This window comes from Xiphophorus couchianus, chromosome 22 (assembly GCF_001444195.1).
Source record: "Xiphophorus couchianus chromosome 22, X_couchianus-1.0, whole genome shotgun sequence".
NCBI classification, from domain to species: domain Eukaryota; kingdom Metazoa; phylum Chordata; class Actinopteri; order Cyprinodontiformes; family Poeciliidae; genus Xiphophorus; species Xiphophorus couchianus.
In genome coordinates, this window is record NC_040249.1 from 5,752,793 (window position 1) to 5,778,449 (window position 25,657).

The window sequence follows — 25,657 nt, forward strand, 5'->3', positions numbered from 1 at the left end:
GCTGGAACTTTCTGGCGATCTGTCTGATGCTAATTGGTGGGTAAACAGGTCTGGTGTGAGCTCCCCCTCCGCCCCCCTGTTCCTGATCACACACATACACACACGCAAGCTCGTCGTACACACACACACAGACGAATACACGGCCCCCTGGAACCTCTTGCAGGACCAAATGGCTGGCAATGCCTGCCCGCCGTCTCCCGCTGAGCCCTGGTGTGCGCTTTGGTGGCTCAGGCTGCTGTTCAAGCCCAGCAGGGGTTCATACACTCACACTCATACGTGTACAGACACACACAGTCTCCTTGTGTCCCCTGCACACCCGCCACCCGCTTTCACACCCCAGACAGCAGGACAGCAGGAGAACACACACACACGCACGCACACACACGAAGGAACAGACAGACGCGGTCACTTTAGAGATACAGGCCAAACGCTGTAGGGGAGAAAAGTTTTCACTTAAACTGGAGAATTCTCTCTTCATTAGCGCCTTTGGACTTCAGGAAGAGTTCTGTTTATTTGTTCGGTTTTTTTTGTGTGTGTCTGTGTTGTGTTTTTTTTCCCTCCTGTCTTTGTAGTTTTTCTTCTCTCTCTTTCTTTGTCTGTCTCTCTGTTGTGTCAATGCGATTGGACTTAGTTGAACGATAAAGTTTGATTCAAGCAGGAACAGAATGCTACCTTGGTTTGGATCTTACCTGCTCGGTCCGGATGATTAAAAGGGTTTGAATGAAACCAAGAATGTCTGCTGCTCAGTCAATAGGTTCTGGACCGACTTGTGTCGAATATGTCAGGAGTTGATCGTGCTGCCGTTGCATGTATGGAAACAAAATGCAAAGTTTTAGGTCTGTAACAAATCAGCAGAAATGTTTTGTTTTGTATTATAGAAGGATTTTTAATCAAGTTTTCAGCCTTGGCTTTGAACCTCTGTAGTAATTCAAACCAGTCTACAGTAAAACAGAGGTTTATAGTCGCAGGCAGCAGCTGTCACTCATGGGTCGCCAGGCTGGCGGCAGCGTTCAGCCCCTCGTGTGTCATCTGTCCTCTCCTCCTCCATCGTCCTCTTCCTCACTCTTTTCTGCACTTTCCTATAACTTGTGTCAGAAACACGCGTTCAGCACGCCGGAGCACAGCTTTCAACTCATGCCGGCACCCTTCATTTTGTTTAAAAACTTTGAGAGACTTCCTAACAAACTAAGCCTGATTTTATTTAATCTGATAAACCAACACACAGCCGTTCACAGTTGAGAAGCAGAACGAAGAGGTCAAATGCTAATAAAAATGGGAAGAGTCATTTGCATCCCTTACACTTTGCCCCAAAATGACATCTAGTCCACTTAATTTCTTTTACAAGTCACCTAATTACTATATGGTTTATTTTATCAATCAATCAATCAAATTTTATTTGTATAGCACATTTCAGCAGCAAGGCATTTCAAAGTGCTTTACATCATTACAAACACAGAAACACAAAGCAACATAGAATCAACAATCAAAACACAACATTAAGTCAAGTTCCATCAATAAATTTGTAATTGATTGCATTTCAAGTACAATCCTAAACAGGTGGGTTTTTAGTTGAGATTTAAAAGAAGTCAGTGTTTCAGCTGTTTTACAGTTATCTGGAAGTTTGTTCCAAATTTGTGGTGCATAGATGCTGAAAGCTCAATATGAATTTTACAATTCATACTGAGCTTGACAGAGTCTGCTAATTTACTGCTGATACAGTTTCTGGAATCGTTTGGATAGTTTCTCTACCAGCTTTTACGCATGACGATGATGTTTACACTGTTTGTAAAATAGCTCAAGCTCACTTAGATTAAATTTAGAGCAAAAATTACGTTTTTGCCTCGAATTCTCAATTTTATTTACCTCTGAACTTTGACTGGGCCATTCCAACACAGTACGCTTTGAGCTGAACCATTATAACTCTGATCCAGCCTCACGTCTTTTGCAGGTTTTCTTCCAGAATTGCCCGGTATGTAACTCCAGATCCATCTCACCATCAACTCTGAGCAGCTTATTTATCTAAGGAAATGCATCCCCAGAGCATGATGCTGCCATCACAAGTTTTTTTTATATGCCCACATTGCAAATTTAGGCAAAAATACACTTTTGGTTTTATCTGGCCTGAGGCGTTTCTTCCTCATGTTTTCCATTGATTACATTTTCTTCCACTTCACAATTATGTCCCTCTAAAACAAATATACTTTAGATGAATAAAATGGGAAATGTTTTTAGTTTAGATTAGATTTCAAGTTAAATTGTCTTTATTATGTTTTAACCTATCATGACTATTTTGGGGCCTTTGTTAATATATAGATCTGGTCAGCTTTGTAGAACCAGGTAGCATCAGATACTTTACACATTTATAGTTTTGGATCAATACATGTATTTCCTTTCTGTTTTTTCCACAGTTTAATCACCACAATGTGATTGTGATCTGATTCCAGTCATGTTCAGTTTTACGGATTTCTTCCTTTTAGTTGTGACACCATCATGCTTCGAGTCTTTAGTCTGGAGTTTTAATGTACAGATGTGGGTTTTTCAAGGTTAAAAGGTGCATTTGATGCACCTTCATGTGGCTGATGCTAGGAGAACATTAACTGTTGGTGTTTTTGTGCATTTTTTCCTCAGACAGGACAGAGAGAGTGCGGCGCGGGATCATGCAGAGGAAATGGCGTCTGTGACCCTTTCAGCGCGGGAACGGGAGAAGGAGCTGGCTGTCATGCTGCAGAAATCGGAGGCTCAACACCTGCAGAGAGGTCGGTGCTTCAATGCTCAGGTTTTACATTCCATATTGTCCAATAACTTTGAGTGTTAGTTCTCAAACTTTTTTCTCTTATCTTGGCATCATCTCCAGTCTTATTTGCCTTATCCTCACCATGCCTTTTTCATCTTACACTTTACTGCTTCGTGTTAGTTTTCAAATAGCTTTCACATGTATAACACTCATGTCACATTTTGTTTAGCTTTGTTTTGCACACTGTTTTCAATCGGTGAATATATTACTGTTAGCAGCAGATTGGCAGATGCTCATACCTCATGTACTCAACTACTCGATGCTACAACATTACTACTGCTGCTGTAGGCTGGATAGAAGTAAATAATAATGATGATTAAATGCTAAATATGGAGCATCTGAATATAGATACACATATGCCTTTATGGTGGTTATAAGGCAGGTGGAAAGTGGGCGTGAATCTGAACATATGAAGGTTTTCAGTGACAAACCACACTTTATCAAATCTTGACTTTTTACCACAGGTTTCTCTTTAAATGTGCATTTTGATCAAATATTCTGTCATAACCTTGCATTAGAGACAGAATAACATAACCAAGAAACTGATCGGATATTTAACAAATCTATCAAATAATAATATTGATCGATATCTTAGGGGCTGATATTGTTCTACTGAATTGATAATTTTGTAAATATTTATCTACACATCATTATACCAAAATGGCTTTTTCTTGACACTGAAATGTTTCAGATCCTCAAACAAACTTGAATATTACGCAAAGTTAACCTGAACAAATAAACTGTGACGATCAGTGATTCCATTTATTCAAGGGGAAAAAAGGCACCCAGGAGTTTGACTAGGCTAATCAAAAGGCTTCATTTATTCATGTTTTGAAGATCCAATCAGAGATGGTCTTGGTGACATGTTTTGGATAATTGCTTTGCTTCTATAGACAAAGTTTGCAGGGAGTTTATGTAACAAACTGATGATTACATATTCTACTTTAACATGTATTTGGTAAAAATCTGAGTTCAAAGTCAATGGCGAAAGGTTTTTCTGGTCCCGATGCAGCAAAACAACCCAAGACCATCGTACTACCACCACCATGTTTTACTGCTTTTGCTGAAATGTTATTAGTTTACTGCCCGGTCCACCTGGACCCGGCACCTTGAAGGCGTTGCAGCCTTCAGCCACAGTGCTTTGACACATGTACTCAGATTAGATAAGAGCATTGCCTTACAGTGAGAGCTGGTTGAGCCGGTCCAAAACAAGAACCAGAGCAACCTTGAGCCGGCTGCCCTGGAGATTCATGGCTTCCATCTCCTCCGGAAGGAGATCCCAGCGGGGCGGATCTTTGCTGGAACAGGATCTTAAATCTTCCACTACAATATGTAGTGGAATAAATTCCAGCTGAGCTGAAGTGACCTCAAAAAGATTAGGACAAGAAAAAAAAAAGACAGAAAAGAACAGAGTCTCTTAGAAGAGAATAAAGAGTAGCCAAGAGAAGGGAAGATGGGAAGGTGATGGGAGCGGAGCAGAGAGAGAGAGACCCGGCTCGGAGCTCCCTGTCTGTCTGCACAGCAGAGCTGCTGCTGTTACCACATCTGCTGTGCCATCTGGATCCCCCCACCACCCTCAAACACCCACCACCCACCTTCAACCACCCTCCCTTCCCTCGCCTATCTTATCTTTTTATTTACCTGTGGTTCTCTTCAACAACTAGGGAGCCTGCTGGTACGCAGAACAAAGATGGAGGGTATAGAGGGAAGAGTGGATGGTTGGGGGGGTAAACAAAGCGTTTCTTTCTGGCGCTTGTCGGCGGCACACATGTTGTCTAAAGAGAGCTGACATCAGAGCACAGCAGGAAGCTGTGGATGGGGAGGGGATGGAGGGGTGGATGTCCTTTAGTAACTCGCATCACTTCCTATCCCCATGCAGCCCAACAGACGAGCTGGATAATTAGCTTTCCTGCTCTCCAAATCCCGCCTCTTTGTCCATCCGTTTGTCCTTCCATCCATCCGCCCACCTCCCTTCTTCTTCGCTACCCTCCCACCTTTTTTTTTTTTCATGTTTCTGTTTTTGAGTAAATGTGTACAGACCAACCCCTAGATGATATCAGATATTTGTCCCTCCAACCCTCCCTCCTTCGCTCCCTCCCTCATTTTTCCTCTGTTTGTTTCCAGTGCCAGTTCTGCTGTGTTTCTGTGTCCCAGGGTTCTTTTTGGCCTACACATGGCAAGATATATTCAAAGCCCGCTCAGTTAATTAGCATTCTTCATACAACTTTCTGCAGCCCATGACCAAAACTTAGCTGAGTGTGTGCGTGTGTGCATGTCCGTGGGATTTTGTAGTTTTATAGTTTACCGCTCTGTAGCATCCGAGTTCTGCAGGAGCGCTACATTGGCTGAGGCTGCACGCACATTAAAAGAGTTAATGGACAAACAAAACGTCAAATTTCACCCAATTTAATCATCGTTTGTAGGAAACTTTTAACAAAACACTTCAAGCGAAGGGTCAGATTTCAGCAATGTGATACAGTGCTGCTTTTTGGCTCAAACCAAGACTGCACGCAAAGCAAAAACAAACATTATCTGAGTGACTTTTCAAAGTCACTGGCATTTTTTCTTTTTTGGTTTTGTTTGACAGTAACAGAATGCCGAAGCAGGTGGATCATTCCCACAATCCAAACGGCAGCCATTGTTTTTTTTTTGTTTTTTCTCCTCTTCTTTTTAAAGAGCAGACATATGTTCGAGAGAGAAACGTAGACCATTTCAAAGGAGCGATGAAAGCCCGGTGTTGGATTGTTCAGAAAGAGGCCCCCATGTGTGGATGAGGACGTGGCAGGAAGGCTGCAGGAAAAAGGAGGAAGAAAGCACGTTCAAACACAAATCTCGCTCCTTTTACCCTTTTTTCGCACACTTTAGATTTCCACTCTGTCATCAATGTACGACTGGTTCTCTCTGCATGGCGACTCCTGTTGTTTGAGCACTTTTGATGTTAATGAGAGTGTTGACAAGCGCAGTTTTTGGATATCCATTAAAAGAGACATATGTATGTTGCTTTTGCTGCAGTATTCCTCACAATAGGTGTCAGTGCTTCGCTTTGGCCATAAGGTAATGGTTGTCCTCTGATCCATCAGGCTGTTGTAGTTTCGTTTTTGCTTTTTTTAATTATGTATCAACTGTATAGCCTTTTGAAACCGAGACATTTAGTTTTTTTCCCCAGTTTGTCGATGTTTGCATAAAAATAGTTTCCCAGCTGAATTTAACTAAAGAACAAAAAGAACTGAATTACATATCATTATTTAATTGGAAAAGTCAGACTCAAATCATTTTTCACAGAAACAAATCTTTTGCTTCACAGTGCTTGAATTTGTGAATTGCATGTAAAATAGAGAGTTGTAAAGACTCACCAAGCAGTGCAGTCTGTCAGAAAAAGACCGCTGTTTCCCTTTTCTAATTTTCTCTTTCTGATCAAGATCGTGATCTACTGTTGATCACACGACTTGTGTGATGCGAAAAAAGTGTTTCCATTGCAGTTTTGCGAAAAACACATCAGCATTCTAAACCACTTCATCTTCGCACAGAAAGTTTTTAATTTGAAACGTGAGTTTTTTTAGAAATTGGCAAGTTTCCATTAAGCAGATTTCTTTTTGTAATTCAAACCTGCGCAATTTTATGCTCAGTGGAAATGTGTGATGAAACATCTGGGAGATCTGGGAGAAACTCTGTTACGTGTTCCTCACAAAATATAACATAATATAATACAGCTACCGGTGGCTGTCCAACTCTTCAACTCCTCCCTGTGACCATAATGGACTGTCGCTAATGCCAATTTGTTTTTAACAGTATTGATATTCGTTTTAATTTAGGGTAACAGATAGATTCTTATATTTATGACTTTTCTGTTGCGCATTTATACTGAATAACTGAGTTAGACAGAAGTTCTACTGCCCATTTTGGATGTTTTTTTTTGCAAAGCTTTTACTTGTTGATATTAAATTCAGTCAATTCTGATTTCCCTTTAAAAACTGTATGAAGATATAGAAAAAAATTGCTAACTTATATTAGCAATTATTTGTTAGACCCTACATGGAAACGGCTATCTTTATTTGGACTTCCTGTTATTATTGATTCATACTTTAAATATAATTTCCAAACTCAATGATTCACTTAGATTAAAATATCTATAACACGATTACTTAACTGAGTTTCATTCAGCCTTCCTGTTATCTGCCTTACGTCTTGCTCTCTCACAGCTTATGAAAACCAGAAATGTCTCAACATGTAGTTTTTGCTTGAACTGCTTCGTGCATTCTCTCCCTTGTGTAACATCTTCCACACCAAAGGCTGCTCTGGTTAATAGATGCATTTGATCAGAAACCACTTTTTCATTTTCTCTCAAGTCAGGAGCTTTTAAGCTGAAAATCAGCCAATTCTGTTCCCCTCTGGTATAAATAATGCTCACGCTCCCTGTCATGCGTTTGTTTCTAACAGTTTTTACCAGAGCTTGAAGCAGGTGTCTATAAGCGCCTGGTTTTTAAGAGGAAAAATAGACTAACTTCATCTTTTCGGTCATTTCCTCCAGTCGGAGAGATGGAGAATCTCATGGGTTCCCAGAATTCCCTGATCGGGAAGCTCAAAGAGGAATGCTGCAAACTTGGGGCCAAACTGGAAGAGTTGTCTCATCAAAGCAGGTCAGTGTATTCTCCTAAACATTTATTCCCTGAATTATCCTCTCTTTTCCCTCCCCACGTCGCCTGGTAACTCAGTGGCAGAAACTTTTGTCATTTTGTTTTCTGTTTCAAGGGAACAGTTGTTTGTTCTCTCACTCTGCGCTTTATTCCCTCCGTCCGTTTGACGTCCGTGTCATCGTTTCACAAAATCATCATCCGCCCCGGCTGTCGGGCAGAACATGTGAAAAAACTACAAACTGCTCTGCAGTCTGACCTGTTTTCTTGTTAACCTGATGCTACAATAGTCACAGCAGGCCTGCCCAGCTCTCCATCTGGGCTGCCCGTGTGTGTTTTTGTGTGTGTGTGTTTGTGCATGTACATCAGCGTGTGTGTGTGTGCGGACGAGCCTAACCCTGGGCCCAGTGTCCTGTCAGCTGTTGGAGCTGTGCTACACATTAGTCACATGACAGCCCTCAATCTGGCCGAGACAGACCGCACTGGCCTCACCAACCACAGGACACACACACCCACAGTCTGAAGTACAGTACTTTCTTGTGGTACACTCTGTACTCCTTTATGCATGTTATAAAGTAATATGTCTGTGTACTGTAGACTGTGCTGCAGCGTGTGAAGCTGCAGCAGATCGGTGTTTGGTGCTGCAGGCTGTTTGCGCTCCTGGAGTCCAGGTCCGCTCTAGCGGCTAAAGTCCTGCTGGACGGCTAAGTGAGGGCGCACCAAGACAGCTGCAGCAGGACGAGCAAATAAACTCATTATTTTCAGTAGTTGGTCTCGCTGATGTTGTGTTAATCAGACGTCAGGCTGCTGGTCTGGGATGTGGCTGAAGCTGATTTTTAAGGGTTCTAAGGACATTTCTGTTATTTTCACTGCAAAAACACAAAATCTTACCAAGTATTTTATGGTCTAGTTTCTAGTGCAAATATCTTGGTGCACTTGAAATAACTAACAAGTAACTTTTCGGCAAGATATAGGAACTTGTTTTAAGTTAGTAATTGCACAGTATTGATCAAGAAGTTCTAGTTCATTTGGTAGATTATTTCATTTATAACAAGACATTTTCCCCATGTTATAAGTGAAATAATCTGCCAGTGGAACTTCTAAATTTTTTTAATCAATACTAAGGAATTATTGACGTATAACAAGTATATATATTTCTGAGAAATTACTTATAAGTTATTTTCTTTCGTATTTCAAGTTTTACTGCAATATTTGCAGTAGAAACTAGACCAAAATACTTGGTAAGATTTTGTGTTTTTTCAGACTACAGTGTTTACCATCTCCTGTTTTTACTTTCACTGTCAATGATAACCTTAATAAGCAGTTTTATGTATTCAAAATTATTAGTTATATCTAAACAGTCTGCAGTGATTTTAAATACATTACTGACTATGTTAATGTGGGAAAAACACAAAAGTGCACTTGAAATATGACAAAACTAACTCATAAGTAACTTTTCAGCAAAATATCTAGTTAATAATTCCTTATTGTTAATAAAGAGTACTGTTCCCACTGTCATAACATGTTGCTTATAACATGGGAGAAATGTCTTGTTATAAGTTAAATAATCTGCCAGTTGAACTTTTGCTTTATTTTGATCGGTATTAAGCAATTGTTGAATTATTGAAGGAATTATCAGAGTTTCTATTCAGCCAGAAAGTCTTAAATTTAATTTAAGGATTTTTCAGGTAGCAGTATGGAAAAGCAGAATAGAAAATGGGAACATATTTGAAATATTAGTTGTCAATTAATACTGACTTTAGATTTGATGAAACAATTCTCCACCGTATGTTTCTTTTATTTTTCTCATTTCATAATTATTTTCAACATGCCTGTATGTACCTTTCCGTGCAGTATAGGGTGTACTTTCATTTGTTCATTGTTTGCATTCCTGTTGCCTGTGCACAGGAGCGAGCTGGAACAGCTGGCTCTGGAGAGGCAGCACTCGGAGGAGACGGTGAAGAGCCTGAGAGCGCGCTGCTCGGAAATGGAGGAGCAGTGTGTCCAGCATGGACGCATGCACCAGCGCATGAAGGACAGGTGTGGAAACTTTACACAGAACGTTCTCACAATCACTCAAGCTGAGTCTAAAGTTTGTGCTAAAGCCTCGTTTCACATCCTCACCCAGTCATGTTCACATCTGCTGCGGGTTTTCTTTTGAAGGAACAGGATTTTGACTATATTATGTATGGTTTGCATTTGAGCCTTAGGGCAAGGATCGAAAAATGTGGAAATTATGGAAGATTTAAAATGCACACCTGTGGGTCTTTGAGTGACCAAGGTCTTAAAAAGTGACTCATTCAAAATTGCAATGAAACTTTTTCCAACAGATGAAAACAAATGTTATCTATTTTTTTTTTTCTTCAGCTGTATGAATTAGAGAATAACTCCTCCCCCGCCTGTTGCTGCACACTGTTCATCATCTGGATGAAAGACTCAGTCACACTTTTATTTTTCTGTAGATGCAAAAAAAACCGTGATGGTCATTATTTAGAAGCTAACAGTAGAATACAGGCTGACTTGTTATACTTCCTGTGCTTCTCTATAAAGAGCAGAACTGTGAAAAATAGATGTCAGAAGATATTTTTCATATTTTGCTTGAGTTTGTGCTTTAAAATAAAATTATTAATAGATAGTAACATTATTACAGCTGTAATATTCAGTGTTTTATCATTTTAGCATCAGAGGAATAATTGTTTCTTCTTTAAATACCAGTTCTCAATTAGAAATGTTTTGCGTTTGGTAATACAGTGAAAACATGATACAGTGGTATTTTTTTCTTAACAGCCATTCATGCCTCAATTTATGGCTTGAATTTCAGAAACAAGACAAAGGTCCTTAAATCAAGGCACAAACTGAACTAAAAAATTATTAGTAAAAAATAAAACATGGATTCTCATGTATTCGTATTTTGTTCAACGTGGCTCTATTTCGATGATCAGATTATTATTTCTAGTTTTAACATGTTGAAGTTGACTTTTTTTTTTTTTTCCACTTTAAAAAGCTGCAGTTAAAAGTTGCTCCGTCGCCACGGCGATGCGGGGGTCTCTTCCTCCCGAGTGCGGAGCCCAGTTGGTGCGCGTCTCGGCAGGGCGCCTGGCGTGCAGCCTGGCTCTGCCAGTGTGGGCGTGGGTGTGTGGGTGTTGTTGCCCCACTCTGCAGGATCTCTACCCCAGTGCCGCACCCCCCTCCCCTCTCCACAACCCACCACCTCCACCATCACTTCCATGTTTGCGCTCACACACCACCTAACACACACACACGCGCGCGCGCACCCCCACCATCACTGACACTACATATTGTCTTCCTCCCACCGGTGTTAACCTGCCGACAGTCGGGACGCCGCCAAAAAAAACAAAGTTTACCGAGTCACAGCTGTCTCCCGGTCGTGCCTGACTGTTTTGTTTTTTTTGTGTGCGTAAAAGGGAAAAACAATTTTAAGTTGTCACGCGCTGCAGAGCTTGAATCTTCTGTATGTTTCCGTGCATATGCTGTGGTGGTATTTCTTTCCTCCCCGTGCACGTGAGCCCGCGTGCGCGCCTGTGTGCATATGGGTAGTAGCTATTGCACGTTCTCAGGAGGGTAAGCAGAGTTGGATTCCGGCTGCCAAATGTGGGATTGGCTGGGAAGTTGGCACCAAACTTCTCTCTTCTCCCAACTGAACCACGATAATCACTCTTGGCATTTATGAAGTTTTATTTTCTGCTTTGACACTCAGTTTGTTGATGAATCCTCCTGGTAGTTCGAAATCTCCAGAGTTCAGCTCTAGCGGAGGTCAGTTTGGGAGCGAGTTGCTGATCTGCTGACCACGTTTCTGCTTCCTAAGGTGTGTGCGGGGGTGTGGGTGTGTGTGTGTGTGTTTGGAGGGGCTGGGGTGGGCAGGGAAAGTAATTTGGTTGGTTTAAGCAGGAAATTCATGTAGTTTGGATTTGGTTTTGTTGATTTGTTGTTAGGAGGCAGAGCAGAGATGATGGAAAGCTTTTTATTGTTCCTTTTATTTGCAGATGGGATTCTGCCGCCTTTTAAAACCACAAATATTTTGTTTGCAACCAAACGAACAAAAAAATACGTACTTCTACCGTGTCTATCGAAGCGTTATAGAAGTCTTGCAGTTTACTTTGAAGCCCCTGAACTCAGATCACTTTCAGTGCATCAGTTTGTTCACATATTCGCCTATAAGCTGGAACCTCATATGGTTCTTTCCTTGCACTAAACAGCAATGCAGGTTCTCCTTCCCTCCTGTTAGTGTACAGGTCTATACATCGAGTATTGTTCGCTGCTCCCTGCAGGCCCCGGTTGCTCAGCGGGCCCCCCGCCGCGCCGTTCGGGGGTTAAGGTGTACGTGTTAACAATCTGGTGTAAGTGGGTTCACTATCCAGCGCCCCGCCCCTCCCCACAGCCTCTCCATCGGCCTGCAATCTGTGCTGCGAAGAGCGGCAACAGCGCACCACGCACAAAACATTTGGAAAATCAGCTTGATTTATTTTTACATGGGCAAGCTGATTGCCAAACTACACAGGGGTTTTAGCACACAATGTTTTTGCTGCGCCACTTAATTATTTATTTCACTATTTTTGTGTTGCTGCTTCTTTTTTTTTTAAGTTGGAAATGAAGGGGACGGGAGTGGGGAAGAGCTGGAGCGGGACAGCAAGAGAGAGTTAGAGCCAGATCCTGCAAAGGATTAATTCACTATGACTGGAGATGTTTAAATGAAGATCGTTTATATTAAAGTACAGGAACAGAAGTTAACTTTTTCTTGTGAGATTGATGTTTTTGATACTAGTTTCAGTTTATAAAGCTAGAAGTCGAACAGATTTAAATTGGCTGGTGATTTCCGATTTCCAATTCAGTAAATGCATTAAATCTAAGAAGTCCCATAAAAAACCACATAAAGGTTTGATACGTATGTTCTGATGTATATATTTTAAAATTTTCTGTTGCTTACAAAACTACTGCATCGATCACAGAACCCACATAATATTTTTCTCTTATTTTATGGCCGATTGTTGTTCACCAATAGATCAGCATTAGCAGAAAACAGGAATTGGGTATCGCCTTGGACAAATCTAGTGAGAGTGTGTCTTAGATGACATTAAATATTTGGAAAATAATCAAATAATCAATTGACACCCAAGTTTTTTCTGAAACAATATCTGCACCACTCGGGTTTTAGCTTCTCGGGAAATAAAAAAATCAGAAAAACAGGACAGAGTTCATCCAAATGGACAGATATAGATATGTAGAGCCTGACTGTGTGACACGAACTTATTGTGTCATGTCCGTCCATTTCCCTTGTGACGCTAAAATTATGACAACTTCGACACGTCTACTACCAAAGAGAAGCAAAGGTCGATTGTCTATTTTTGCACAGATGAACTGTTTTTCTACCTTGAATTTTTCTATTGTAATATTTTTCATTTTTGCGTAAACGTACCCCAGAAATACTATGATAATTACACTAACATTGTGCAGCAAAGCCCTTTCCAGAAAGAGCAACATTTCCACATGATATGATCTGCTGGGATAAAAGTTAAAACTGAGTGGAAACAAATTCATTTACATCCACGAACATATTAGCTCCAGATTGCTCTTCGTGTCAATTTTTCTGTCACATTTCGGATCTAAATCCAGTTCCTCAGCTGCGCCTGCCCTCCTCTTCCTCACCTCTCTCCTGCACTCCAACTTTCTTCCTCTCTCCTCCTCCCCTCGTCCTTCTGTACCGAACACCTCGCAACCTTTCCTTGCCTCACAGCTGTTCGCAGGCTGTTTCACCAATTATCACGACGCACGTATACACTCAGGTCACACACGCACAGGCGCGCGCGCACTTATCCGACAGACCAACAGTTGTTTAAGCTCACATAGTGGCAGCAGAGTGTGTTTGCCGGAGTCGAGTTGCGTAGAGGTGCGGTCTTATAAGGAGAGCAGCAACATATACACAGATGTGCCTGCAGATCCACAGGCTTCGCTCGGCCATATGGCCTCCACCAAGAAGGATTGTGCGTACGTCTGGAGGAAAAAGTGGGAGGGAGGGATGGCGGGACCATGTGTGGCAGGAGCTGTGCAAGCAGTTGTTGAAGTATGCACGCCTGTGGATGTGTGCGTGTGTTTGCACCAGAGGCTCCAGCAGATCGGCTAATGGAACAAATGGCCGCGGCGGGCCGAAGGAGGAAGGAACAGGCTTGCTGCTACCGCGGGCGGACGGCGAGCCTCGGGCGAGGGCTGCTTCATCTGCCGCACACACACACACACGCACACACACACACACACACACACACACACACACACACCCGTTCTGCTGCTCTCCTGATTCCCTCTCTCACCCCGTCCTCCTCGCTCCCTAACACACAGTGTGCTGCCATGCCCCCAGAAGCAAAAGGATGCTCCTCGCAAAACTTTTCATTTGCAAATGAAGTTGGCAGCGGCCGAGCAGAAGAAAGCAGGGCAGCTTTCGTTTGTGATCTGAGAGAGGAACAGATAAACAGAGGGATGATGAAAGAGTGACAAAAAAGGCGGCCCAGTTTTCTTTTTTTCTTTTGTACTGCCGGTTCTGATTCGCATTATGCCGCGAGTATTAACAGCACTCCTGTCACCGTTTTTAAGTGCATTTCTCAGCTGCATTCTTAGAGATCACATATTTTTACGCTTTCTTTTTTTTCCCAAATAAAAGCCCTGCAGTGGGATTTTTCAGCTGTTAATGGTTAGAAACTAGCATCAGCTTTGAATGCATTTTTAATTACACATTTAATGTCCTTCATAAGGATGCTAAACATTCATCCGGTAGTTGTGTTTTTGCACTGTGGGAGGAAGTACACAGCAAAAACACAAAATCTTACTAAGCATTTTTGATTTTGTTTCTAATGAAAATATCTTAGTACACTTGAAATAAGAATAAACTGACTTAAAGGTAACTTTTAAGCAGGAAACAGAAGCTTTTTGTTCAAGTAATGATTCCTAAATATTGATGAAAATGTACTAGCTTCATTGTCAGATTATTTCTCTTATAACTAGTAATTTTTAATCAATATTAAGGAATTATTGACTTAAAACAAGCTCATATTTCTTTCTGAAAAGTTATTTTGTAAGTCAGCTTTGTCTAAGACATTTGCACTAGAAACTAGACCAAAATACTTACTTACTTTGTAAGATTTTGTATTTTTGCAGTCTGTCAGAGAGAAACCATGCATGCATATGAAAAAAACAAGAATAAAAAAATTTGTATTTACTCATTTGTATACGTTTTCTGGGTGGTGTTATCCACTGACACACAAAGAAACCTTCCCTTCCTATCATCTCCCACATGCTTTGCGTTCTTTCCTCGGGATGGCGCTGGTTAGTCGTATTCCTCTTTCATCTCTCCCATCTCCGCTCTGCCCAGCTGGCTTTTGTAGCCAGGAGCGACCGCAGGGCAGCCTGCTGAAAGAGCATTGTCAAACGGTGGCTTTACAGCTCACACACACTCACACACACACGCCTGCACGCATGGAGACGCACAGATTTGCAGCTCAGATGTCGGGCCGTAGCCAGAGGCTCGCAAGCTGGAGCGTTAACCACGTATAGCGACACATCTAGAGTCCCAGCCGCTGACACTGAGGCAACTTTATATAAATATAAATGGAAATCTGGGGCAGTAACACCTGTCCTTTCTGTTGGAGGAAAGAAGTGAAAAGCAACATCAGCAGAAATACTTTTATGTTAAAACACGAGACATAAAAGGAGCGAGCTGGCCTCGCAGCCTTGACGTTAAATGGGAAGATTCAGCCGCCTGCAGCAGATCTGTCACCTCCGTCAATACAGCAAAAATCAACAAAGTCTGAGCCCATCCAGAGCTGCCTGCGCCGTCGTCTCATCGTTCCTCCCTCAAACTTTCCAATCAGGCTTAATAAAAGTACCAGCCAAGAGCGTTTTTATTTCACGCTGCTTGATCTCATATCAGTCGACGCTGAACTCCTGCCTGGAAATGTTAATAAACACAGGAGCTTCTGGCTGCAGCAGGTTGTCAGGCCAGACGGATAAAAAAACAACAACAATTTCTTTCATTTATCGTCTTTTATTCCTAGTTTTTTGTTGTTGTTGTTGATAGAAAATTGTCTGTATTTTCTTTTTTACAATAAAATAATCTGTCTAAATGTTGAAGTCATAATAAAAATAAATTATGAAAGGAATAAGATATTGTGTGGCAATATGATGGGAAACAGTAAATGGAGCAGGGCAGCAGGAGGTTTGTGAGGCCCGCCTGTTCTCTCTCTCTCTCTCTAAGCAACATGTAAATCACCCTGCATGTTAAAATCAGCTTTATAGGTCGATGTTTCACATATTTAGAGCAACATAACACTTTTTTTTAAATATTTCGTACTGACGATAAACCAGTTAAAAAAAATTATTGTGTGAACGGCTTTTTATAGATTTCCATCTCAAATCCTCAAAATAAGATATTAAAAGTTACTTCAATTAAAAAAAACCGTTTCATCAAGAACGTTTCATTAAAGCACATCGGAAGCAATGTCAGACAGACGCCTGTTTGTAATGCATTTGTTTAATTATAACTAACATTTTAGAGTAACTGCAGCCTGGTAGAAATGAGGCAAATGCTCTGATTCGTTTGTATCTGTTGGATATAGAATCTCATCAAAAGGAACAGTGGCGAATAAGTAATACGGTTTACAGACTTAGTCAGGAACTATGGTTGAAAAACATCTAATACAATTTAATATTGTTGAATTTTATTGTCTTACTTTTACTGAAAATAACTAGTTAAATGTCGTCAACAGTGGAGACGACCTGTTTTCTAAGGTGTGAAAAGATTACATCTGGGAAATGTTTTTTTTAATTATTATTTCTTTATTTTTAATAGACTTTATATGAACATATTAAACAATTTCAGATGGGCTGAGACGTTAATGTGTGACTAACATCTGGCGCGTCAGAGCTGCAACAAAAACTGTATGAAAGCGGCGCGTTCGGCACAGCTGGAGAACAGCTGGGAGCCGGGAAATAAATGAAAAACAAGACTCGGTTTGTGTTTGTCTTTTAGGATGCTAATTTTAAACATTAAGATAATTGTTTGATTTTTTTTTTTTCATATATGAGGAGAGGACAGGAAGGGTGGTAAAGAATAATTTTGTATGTTAGAAAGTGATGGGCTGCGTTTAATGAGAGCAGGAAGGCACAATGTGTGTGGCAGCCTCATCCTCCTCGGCGTCACCAATCGCGTTTTCGTGTCAAATGTGCATGTCAGCGAGAGCAACAACTGGCATGACAGGTTGGTAGAGAAGACGAGGGGCATGGCCTTCAGGCAAACACACACACACACACCCACGGTGTACAGTTGTGTGCCAGCCAAGATTTTGCTCGAACGCTGGGGTATGAGGGTGGTGGGTCTGGGTTTGTGTGAAACATTGATGTGTGTGTGTGTGGACCAGGTTTTTATATCCTTATGGGAACTTATTTCTGTCTATAATGTGGGGTTATGGGGAACATTTCTCCTTGTGGAGACATTTTCTTGGTCCCCATGAGGGAAATTGTTGTTTTTGGGTTAGTGGTTAGGTCTGTGATGGTTAGGTATAGGGTTAGGATTATGGTAAAGGTTAGGGTGTAGAAATTAATGGAAGTCAATGTGAAATCCCCACAAGTGATGAAAACACGACTGTGTGTGTGGGGGGGGAGGGGGGGTTGTGTGTCAGCTGTAGCCATCAGGCCTCTGGCAGCGTTTCTGTAACCAGGCGAATTGAAGATGTCTGCCTGCGTTCTTCACCCCCTCTGGACGATTAAGCCCTTCAAACAAACGGACACGGAGCTTCACTACGTCAAATAGCTGCTGCTTAACGAGGCTGCGCTTCAGTTTTACACCTGATTTCCGTTTCATTTGTAATTTTCCCTTTACCCAAGCTTAAGGTGAAGCTCTGCGTGTGTCTTGTTGAGCATCTTATTCAGACCCAGAACCAGTCTGGGTCACCAGTGTCCAGGTGGCAGAACGTTACGGTTTCAGATGCCCGAGTTTTCTGATGAAATGCCACAGATTGTGACTATGAACCATTCCCCTCCCCCACCTATTACTGAACATTTCCACCACTACAAACTACACTACCGGCACATGCCAGTTGGATGTGATGTACCAAGGTTTGAATAAAGTGCCTTATGTTTATGTTACATTTCAAAACTGCTGAACGTTTTCTATCATGGCATCCCTTTATCTTAACGCCATTTAAATCAAAATAGAAGGAAATTGTCAGAATGACTGGCTGAAATCAAGTGACTCCATTGTTCCTTTAGTCATGTTATAAACTAATTTGGCTGTTAAGAAATATTTCCAGCTGCAACAAAGTGCAGACAGACATGGTGTGAAAACCGTAACAGTGCCACTCATCGCTCTTATCGCTAAAACAACAACTAGCAAGATACACATTACAATCTTGTTAAGCAGCTGATTGGAGGCTCTACTGGAGCAGAAAACATGGCTAATTAAGCTAATTGTATGTGTTACTCTGAAAAGAGCAAAGCAGCAAATGTATTCTGTACTCGACTTAAAAAACTGACTCTGCCTATTTGTATTGCTGTTCTATTGTGAGCATGAAATAACAAGTTAATATTGCAATAATTTTTATTGCAAATTATTAATACACGATTTACAGATGATTGTAGCCTTTCTATTTAATAGCTCTATGTGATTTCATACAGCTTTGTGTAAATGCTGTGATACTATTGGGTATGCACATGCCACTAATATCGATACCGATATTAGTAATTTTAAAAAAAACGTCTGTATTGGTCCAATAAATCAAAATGCGCCAATATTAACAGATGATATTTATTCCCATCTTGCTGCTGTTCGTTTCTGGAGGGGGAGTGGAGCAGGTTGGTCATGGGCTATTTGTATGGTCATGTGACTGTGATGCAGCAAAGGATTGTGGGAGTTTAACTGAAGCAGAGCAGCAGTGGTGTGGTTCTTTTCTTCAAGGTGTCAAAAGTGTAGCGATATTGGTTCTCTGAGATAGCAATATAAACATCGGATTTCAACATTGGCCCAAATTTTCATATCAGTACATGCATAGATACTATAGTGGTTTTTGTAGTCAAGGTTATCATGCAGTCAGAATCTCATACTGGCCTAGAAATGATTTTGTCTTTAATTTTATGGTCACAAAACCTCCTTTGACTCCAGTTTAGATCGTCTCCCCGGTTGACCTGCCGTCTTACTTGTGAATCGGATGAGTGTTGCTGTAAAAACAGCCGCTCACATGGAGCTGCTGAGTGACAGACCTGAACGCTGCTCACAGATCTTCTGGATCAGTGTTTCTCCGACGTGGCGTTAGCACTTTCCCTTCAGACCGTGCCTCCAGGACATATGCTCCCACCTGTAAATAAATATGCAAACACAGACAAACACAACAGAGTTCAGACTCTAGCTGTGGGCTATGACTGATACACGCCACAGAGAGGCAGGTCTGTGTGTTTGTGTGATGTAATTAAGCTCCTCGGCTGCAGCAGTCAATAGAGAGCGCTGCGGTTGGAGGTGCAGAGTTTGATTATTGGGCCGTCAGGGGAAATTACTGCAAAGTGCCTCCCAGCAAAACTTCCTTCTCCATGTCTGCTGGAGAGCTAAACACACACTTGGGCTATGTTCACACAGCAGGCGAATGCAACCCAAACACGCTTTTTTTAAATTTTTTTGGCCCAAATGCGACCTATATCCGTCTTTTTCACCGCAGTCTGTACGGTCCAATTCCGATCTTTCCACTCCCCCCCAAAAAATCTGATCTGTGCCAATGTGGTAGTAAGTCGGATGTGAATCTGATTGTTTTCAAAATGCCTGCAGTCGCATTTTATCCAGCTTTTATGTCATTGCTGTGAGAAGTGCATCATAATTCTGCACCCAAAAAAAAAACAGGCACAGGAGATCAGGGTGTGCTGAAGTCACACCACTGAAGGTCCAAACTGACTCCTCTATAGAAGCTGCAGTCAGTCGTTGCTATGAGTCGTTCTTTCTTTTAATTAGCTTCATTAGTGTTGTTATGATATTATGACGATACTGTCGGCTCTCACTGCTGAATAAACTTTAAAATCGATCCATAAACGGCTCCATCTGTTATTATTTTCTTAAACCGTGCGCTGCTGCGTGTGCGACATCCACGTTTTTCTTCGGCAAATATTGTTCACTTTGGGGTCTTAAAACCGTTCACACACAAAAGTCTCATTGCGGTCAGGTTTTAATTAGTATGAGCAGCCGTGCAAAGAAATCGGATTTCAGCAAAAAAAAAAAAAAAAAAAATCGTAATTGCACATCAAGACCTGCTGTGTGAACGTGACCTTGAAGGCTGTTCCAGGTAGGGGTTTTTCTACTGATTTCAGTGCAGATTGAAGTGAATCGTTGGCTCCAGCAGGTGGTGTCGTTTCCCCAGGTAAGGAAGGAAGCTCTCCCCGTGTGGCGCTGAGCTCTCCGCTGTCCGCCCCGCCGCCAGCAGGGCGACGGCTGGAGACCGCTGCCTCTCTGTCTCTGAGACCGCATATCGTCAACCCTCATCTTTCAGCGTCTGCAGACCCCGTCAACTCAGTCAATCCGCAAATCCGTCCAAGCCTCCAGCCCTCCTTCTCACTTCCCAGCAGCCAGCTGAGTGTGTGGGGTGTGTGTGTGTGTGTGTGTGTGTGTGGATTAGTGAGGGGCAGTGTCTGCGCATTAGGCTGTATTAAGCCCTAATTAAAGATTGTGCCAGCCGATGGAGGCCAGTTATTGGATTTGCTGCTTTAGCGGCTGGAAGGAGCGCTACTTTAATCATACCCGCACACACACACATACACACCCGCCTTGACTCTCAGGGCCAGAGCACGAAGGTGAGATGAGGTGGATTAGAGCGAGGCCAGAGGTTGACAGCTCTCGACTCCGACAAACAGGGCGCGTTTGGTCGTCTGCGTAGCCGGGTCACAGCTTTTACTCACAGCGTTACATAAACCTTTAGCTTACAACCTGCGGCCGGTTTAAACATCTCAGGCCGTGACCTGACCGACTGATTTACTGGCTTGGCTGAGACAGAGCCTACCGGCCTTTTACACAGCCATGCCAATGTGTTCACAGTCCTTTAGCATGTTCACATTGTGTCACTTTACCTCAATGTGTTTTTATTGGGGTTCCATGGGATAGACCAGGGGTCTGCAACCTTTACGATCCAGAGACGTATACAACCTTTACAAAAAGAAGATGAATACATTTGAAGGTGTATGTAAGACTGACATGATGCCGTTGTATACATGACATAACATCTGTCATGAACATGAAGGAGTCTTCATGAATGTTTATGACTGTTGTCATGACGTATAATTTGAATTATTGGGTAAATAATGACACTTGCGTGTGGTAATGCTGCGTCTGCCTGTATTGAGGGGTTGATCAGACTCCTTACAGCTGAAAATCTTCTGCGTAAAACCAGAAGAAATCACGCTGTGATCCTCGGCGACGGCAGATTCTGGTTCTGTTTGTCTTGGCAGGCTGTCGTCTGGTTCACTTCTGAGGAATAACTTCCCAGACTGACAATAAATCCTTTGTTGCAGTGTCACGTTTATCTCCAGCAGAAGACAAAGTGTAAAACTTGTCTTGGCGAAACATTTTCATGCATTTCTCACCGTGTCACAAACCCAGAGCGGATTTTACATCCCGCCACTCGTCGCGACAAATTCTCCGCAACGAGCTTCTGGAAGTTTCTCTTTGATCGACTGGCAGCGTCGGGTGGATTTCTGTGCTTCGGTAAGGGGGAGCTGTAACTGGATAAGGACCGACATTTTCTGTCTGTGTGTGTGTGACTCAGATTAGCTCGGTGGTGTGGAGCTGAAGGCCTGCAGTCGGAACATTCTCAACACTTCCCTCATCAAACCTTTACAGAACAACAGGCTCTGTTTCTGACCTTTAGGCTGATGTCTGCCGCTCCTCGTGAGCAGAACATCGCTGCTTTGGACTCTTTCCGTGTTTGTGCGATGGTTGTGTGATGTCGTGCTGTGCAGTGGCGTAGGAGGGAGAGGCAGAGTGGGAGGAAGGAGCGAGGGGGCGGCTGGTCAGGACAGCTTGGAAGCCGGCTGCAGGAGCGCCAGGCGGGGAGGAGGGTCGCCTCCCTCGGCCTCCAGGAATCGGACCGAGCCGTAGGTCTGGGATAAAACACTCCCTCAGGCGGAGGGCAGGTTAACGCTGAGAGTGTGTAGGGAGGATGATGCTGAAGATGTGTGTGTGCGCCAGGGTCTCCAAATGAAGAGGTAGAGGAGGATTAAAGTGGAGAGCATGCAGGGCCTGGTGAGGGAGAGGGAGCTGGGAGCAGATTGTGTAGCAGAGTTGGGATGTTCACCTCCTCCGTCTGTCACACCGAGGCAGGGAGGCGGGCCAGCCGCTGCCAACATGACCAGCAGGGTAGGGCCGCTTGCCCCAAGCACAAAACCCTCATCATCCTCCTCTTCCTCCTCCGTAGCTAACCATCTTCCTGGCTGCCATTTGAACCTGAAGCAGTAGTTGACTTGGCTTCTGTACTTTAAAGGGGACATGTTATACAAGATTCAGTTTTTGGATGTTGTACTTCCATTTGGTCCTCTACTGATTCTGAAAACAGCTAAACACCTAAAAAAATAAAAAATAAAAAAACCAACTGTTTTCTGGCAACAATTAATGATTATTGGTGTCTGGAAAACGAGCCGTTTCAAAATCCTTCGTAATGTTGAGTCACAATCAGCAGGCAGCTAGCAACCGAAGCGGAGCTCTAGCACTTTTGGACAGCTGGTTTTACCGCTGCATGCGCTGTACAATGGCTGTTGGAAAAGATAAGCGTTTTGTTGTTCATTTAACATCCAGAACAACTTACTGCATTCTTGTTGGTTGTGCACCACTTCTGCTTTTGTAAGGTGTAAAGTTGTATAATCGCACACCTGTTTGCAGCCATTTTCACCTGTGAGCGTAAACATTGAATTAGGGGGGGGGCGAAACAGCATATTTGGATTTAAAGTCACAGGACTGACCAGACTGAAATCTCATTATCTAAGAATTACATGAGAATATTGTGCAAAAAAAAAACAACAACCAACTAATGAATGTTTTGTACAGCCCATTAACCTCTCCTATAACCTGTTCAATATTTAATATTGTCGTGAATATGAGTCATTTAACATTTTTAATAACCATCATGGTAAATGTATTCTATACCTCTGTGTGTTTGACCAGCTGAGGGATTTCCCATCTCTTTATAAGGAAGTGTGTTCATTGATTCTTTATAAGAGGGGGGCAGGGGGGTGACTGACTGACTGACTGACTGACTGACTGGATGGATTGATTGATTGATTGATTAGCTGCTGGTGGGAAATGTTCAGGAAGATTCTTTCCCCAAAAACTCACATTATTTTTCAGCCACACACACACACACACACACGCACACACACACACACACACACTAATCCCAGTGAGCAGTGAAAGGGTTCATTGTCTGCAGGAGCCGCTGGATCAGAGGGGTCGCACTAATTGGGATGTTTTGGTGAAACTACACACATTCCTACAACTCTCTTTGTAAAAAAAAAAACTAAATCATGCATTTTGGACTGTAAGACTTTGTAGATGACTAATGAAATAGTTTTGAAATAAAAGTTCATATATGCAAATATTGGACATCTGTAGTACTGTTCCTGTTTTGTTTGCTGTAGCAGCTTCTGTCTTACTATGAGTCCATCACATTTTATTAAAAATATCTGCTTGCTTCTTAGACTTTCAGCTTGAACCGTTTCACTTGCCGTTTCTTTTTAGGGGTTGAAAATAATGTGCTTTTTCTTCTATCACATTTTTGCAAAACAATTTAATTTTTTATTATAAAACCTGAAAATGTAAATTTTCAGGTTTTATAATAACATTTTGGGTTGGTTACCCAAAATGTCCAACAGTAGATATTCAACAAAAGCAAGAAAAAGCCTCTTCAAAAAGTAATGTAACATTTGTGGCTTTAAACAAGCTTTTTTGTTTTCCTTTAGCTGAACTGAGGCTAAAAACGGCTAATTGGATTGTAAAGGTTAAAAACCTCTGAACTAAATTATCACTTTGTTCTCTTACTCTTTCACAGTTCCCTAACAACAACGATTTGTCAAATTTAGCGGTTTAGTTTTTTAACTTTTAAGAAAAATGTTTATTTCACTGCAAATATCTTCTACTCTTAGCAGATTCTTCTTGTCTATATTCTTCATCTCGATTCCTCCAGCACTTTTTTTTTCCTGAATGTCTGGTTGGTGGTGAGTCTGATGCAAACTGCTCACCTTTGACCTCTTCCCACAATCCCAGAGCTTTAGGTCTCATTAAAAATATTTATCAGGATGTAGAAGGTATTCTCTTCATCTGAAGTATATAAAAGCTGTACTGAGATAATTTGTTTTTATCTAATTGCCTTATTTATGTACATCACTAATGTTTCCTTTTCCTAAGATCAATGATCAACTCCTGTGCTAAAAGATGCTTTCTTTATGTGAAAACCTCCACTAGCTCATCAGACGATGAGGATCCATCTGACTAGTCTTGATGATCCCCTCCACTGTCTCAAACACATCTGGCCTACGTTTCCTCTTTCCACAACAGTGCCATCCTCTCCTTGTCAGCAGTGTTGATTGTTTGATCACACAAAGTCTTTGTGGATCCAGCTCCGTTTCAATATTGACAACATTTGGTTTTATATTCACCAGGAGAGCTGGTTATTCGCCTGCTCTTACAGTCAGCCCATGGGTGGGGGTGGGTGTGTGTGTTTTATCATTTCTTACCGTGTAAGGCCCAAATACTACAGTGAGGATCCACTGCTTCTGATGGAGTCCTGTGGAAGTGCTGTTTTAGGGTTATGGGTTAGAGCCCTAAGATGTAGGGCTTTAGGCTATGTAAATGGAAGTCAGTGCAAAGTCTTTGTGACGATAGAAAGTCGGTGTGTGTGTGTGTGTGTTGCAGGCTGCAGCAGTTGGACCGACACTGTCAGAGCAGCGCCCAGCAGGTGTGTGAGCTTCTGGCCAAACAGAGCCAGCTGATGCAGGAAAGAAACGCGCTTAGTGAGGAGATGCAGAACCTACGCATTGAGGTACACACACGCACACACACACACACACGACGAACTGATCACTAATTAAATAAATCTGGAGTCGACTTCACTCTGAGGGTAAAAGTCAAAGTGCTGGGTTTTTTTATGCCACGTTTAAACTAATGAATCATCTGGTTGTGGACTTGTGGAAGGTTTCTTTATTCTGCTTTGCATCATTATGAGCTGTTCACACACACACAGTGTGTTGGTATTAATCATTGTTGTTTTTGCTTTTTAAATCTTTCTAGTTACCCAATCTGAGACGAAATGAACCAGTGAGCACATGAGCACATCGGTTCTGGTTCCTCCTCTTCAGTCTTTCGTTCTGGATGTTTTCTACTCTGTTGAACAGAAACAAAAAGGACAGTTTTTCTACTCTATTCCCCATTAGGATGCGTTTTATGTAACTTTCACTGTGAATGATGTGTTTAAGGTGTGAGGTATCAAGGTGCTTAACATTAATAAAACCCAAAGCAACACTTTTAAAATTCCTTGATTTGCTTTTCTTATCTTGTTTATTGGAGTTTGGTTTATCCCGTTGGCCTGTGAAATTGATCAAATATTGTTTTTACCTCAAACAATCTCAGAATTTGTCATTGTCAAAATGTTCCTTCCCTTTTTGCTTTTGCGCTGTAAAATCACAACGGCAACGGTGTTAAAATAGTGTTCACAGCGAAAAGAACTCTAATGTGTAGTTTAGACAAAAAGCATAATGATGGACAGTGGCAGCTAATCCAGTAGTTCATAAAAGTGATGTCTGTATTCATACAGGAGAAACACTTTAATATACATTTATTTCATTGTAACTCCCAGAAAACATGAGCTGAGTGATCAAAGAGTCGTATCAAAACAGAGGGGAGCTAGCATTAGCTGGCCATTTTAGCTAACTCCTCCCCAAAGATCCTCTCTAAAGGCGAGATGCATTTACTGAGGACTTTGTAGCCATATATGTCATGTTATATGCTCCTCAGTATCACGGTTATCTGAAACATGTGATATTGATGAACCATGTTCTTAATATGTATATCTTTTTTTTTTAGTGAGTTGGAAGTAAATTCTGAATCATTTAACTTTAGAAAAACTGGAAATATGCTTTTGCTCATAAAACATTTTTATTGAAATTTGTTGGCTTCTGTATTTAAGTGGAGAATAGTTGATTACTTAGTCAAATA

At 41.8% G+C, this 25,657-nt stretch overlaps 1 protein-coding gene across 3 annotated transcripts in view; it reads left to right on the plus strand.

Moving 5' to 3' along the window:
* The window catches only part of sdccag8 (SHH signaling and ciliogenesis regulator sdccag8), a 47,727-nt gene extending 22,752 nt beyond the window's left edge, over nt 1-24,975 (plus strand). For all 3 annotated transcript variants that reach the window (XR_003594212.1, XR_003594213.1, XM_028007661.1), the window contains 5 exons: nt 2,629-2,756; nt 7,323-7,431; nt 9,334-9,465; nt 24,359-24,485; nt 24,734-24,975. Coding sequence is in view for 1 of the 3 variants with exons in the window: in XM_028007661.1 (XP_027863462.1) it covers nt 2,629-2,756; nt 7,323-7,431; nt 9,334-9,465; nt 24,359-24,485; nt 24,734-24,772 (535 nt within the window). In the remaining 2 variants the exon portion in view is untranslated. The remainder of the gene's footprint in view (nt 1-2,628; nt 2,757-7,322; nt 7,432-9,333; nt 9,466-24,358; nt 24,486-24,733) is intronic.
* The last annotated feature ends 682 nt before the right edge of the window (nt 24,976-25,657 follow it).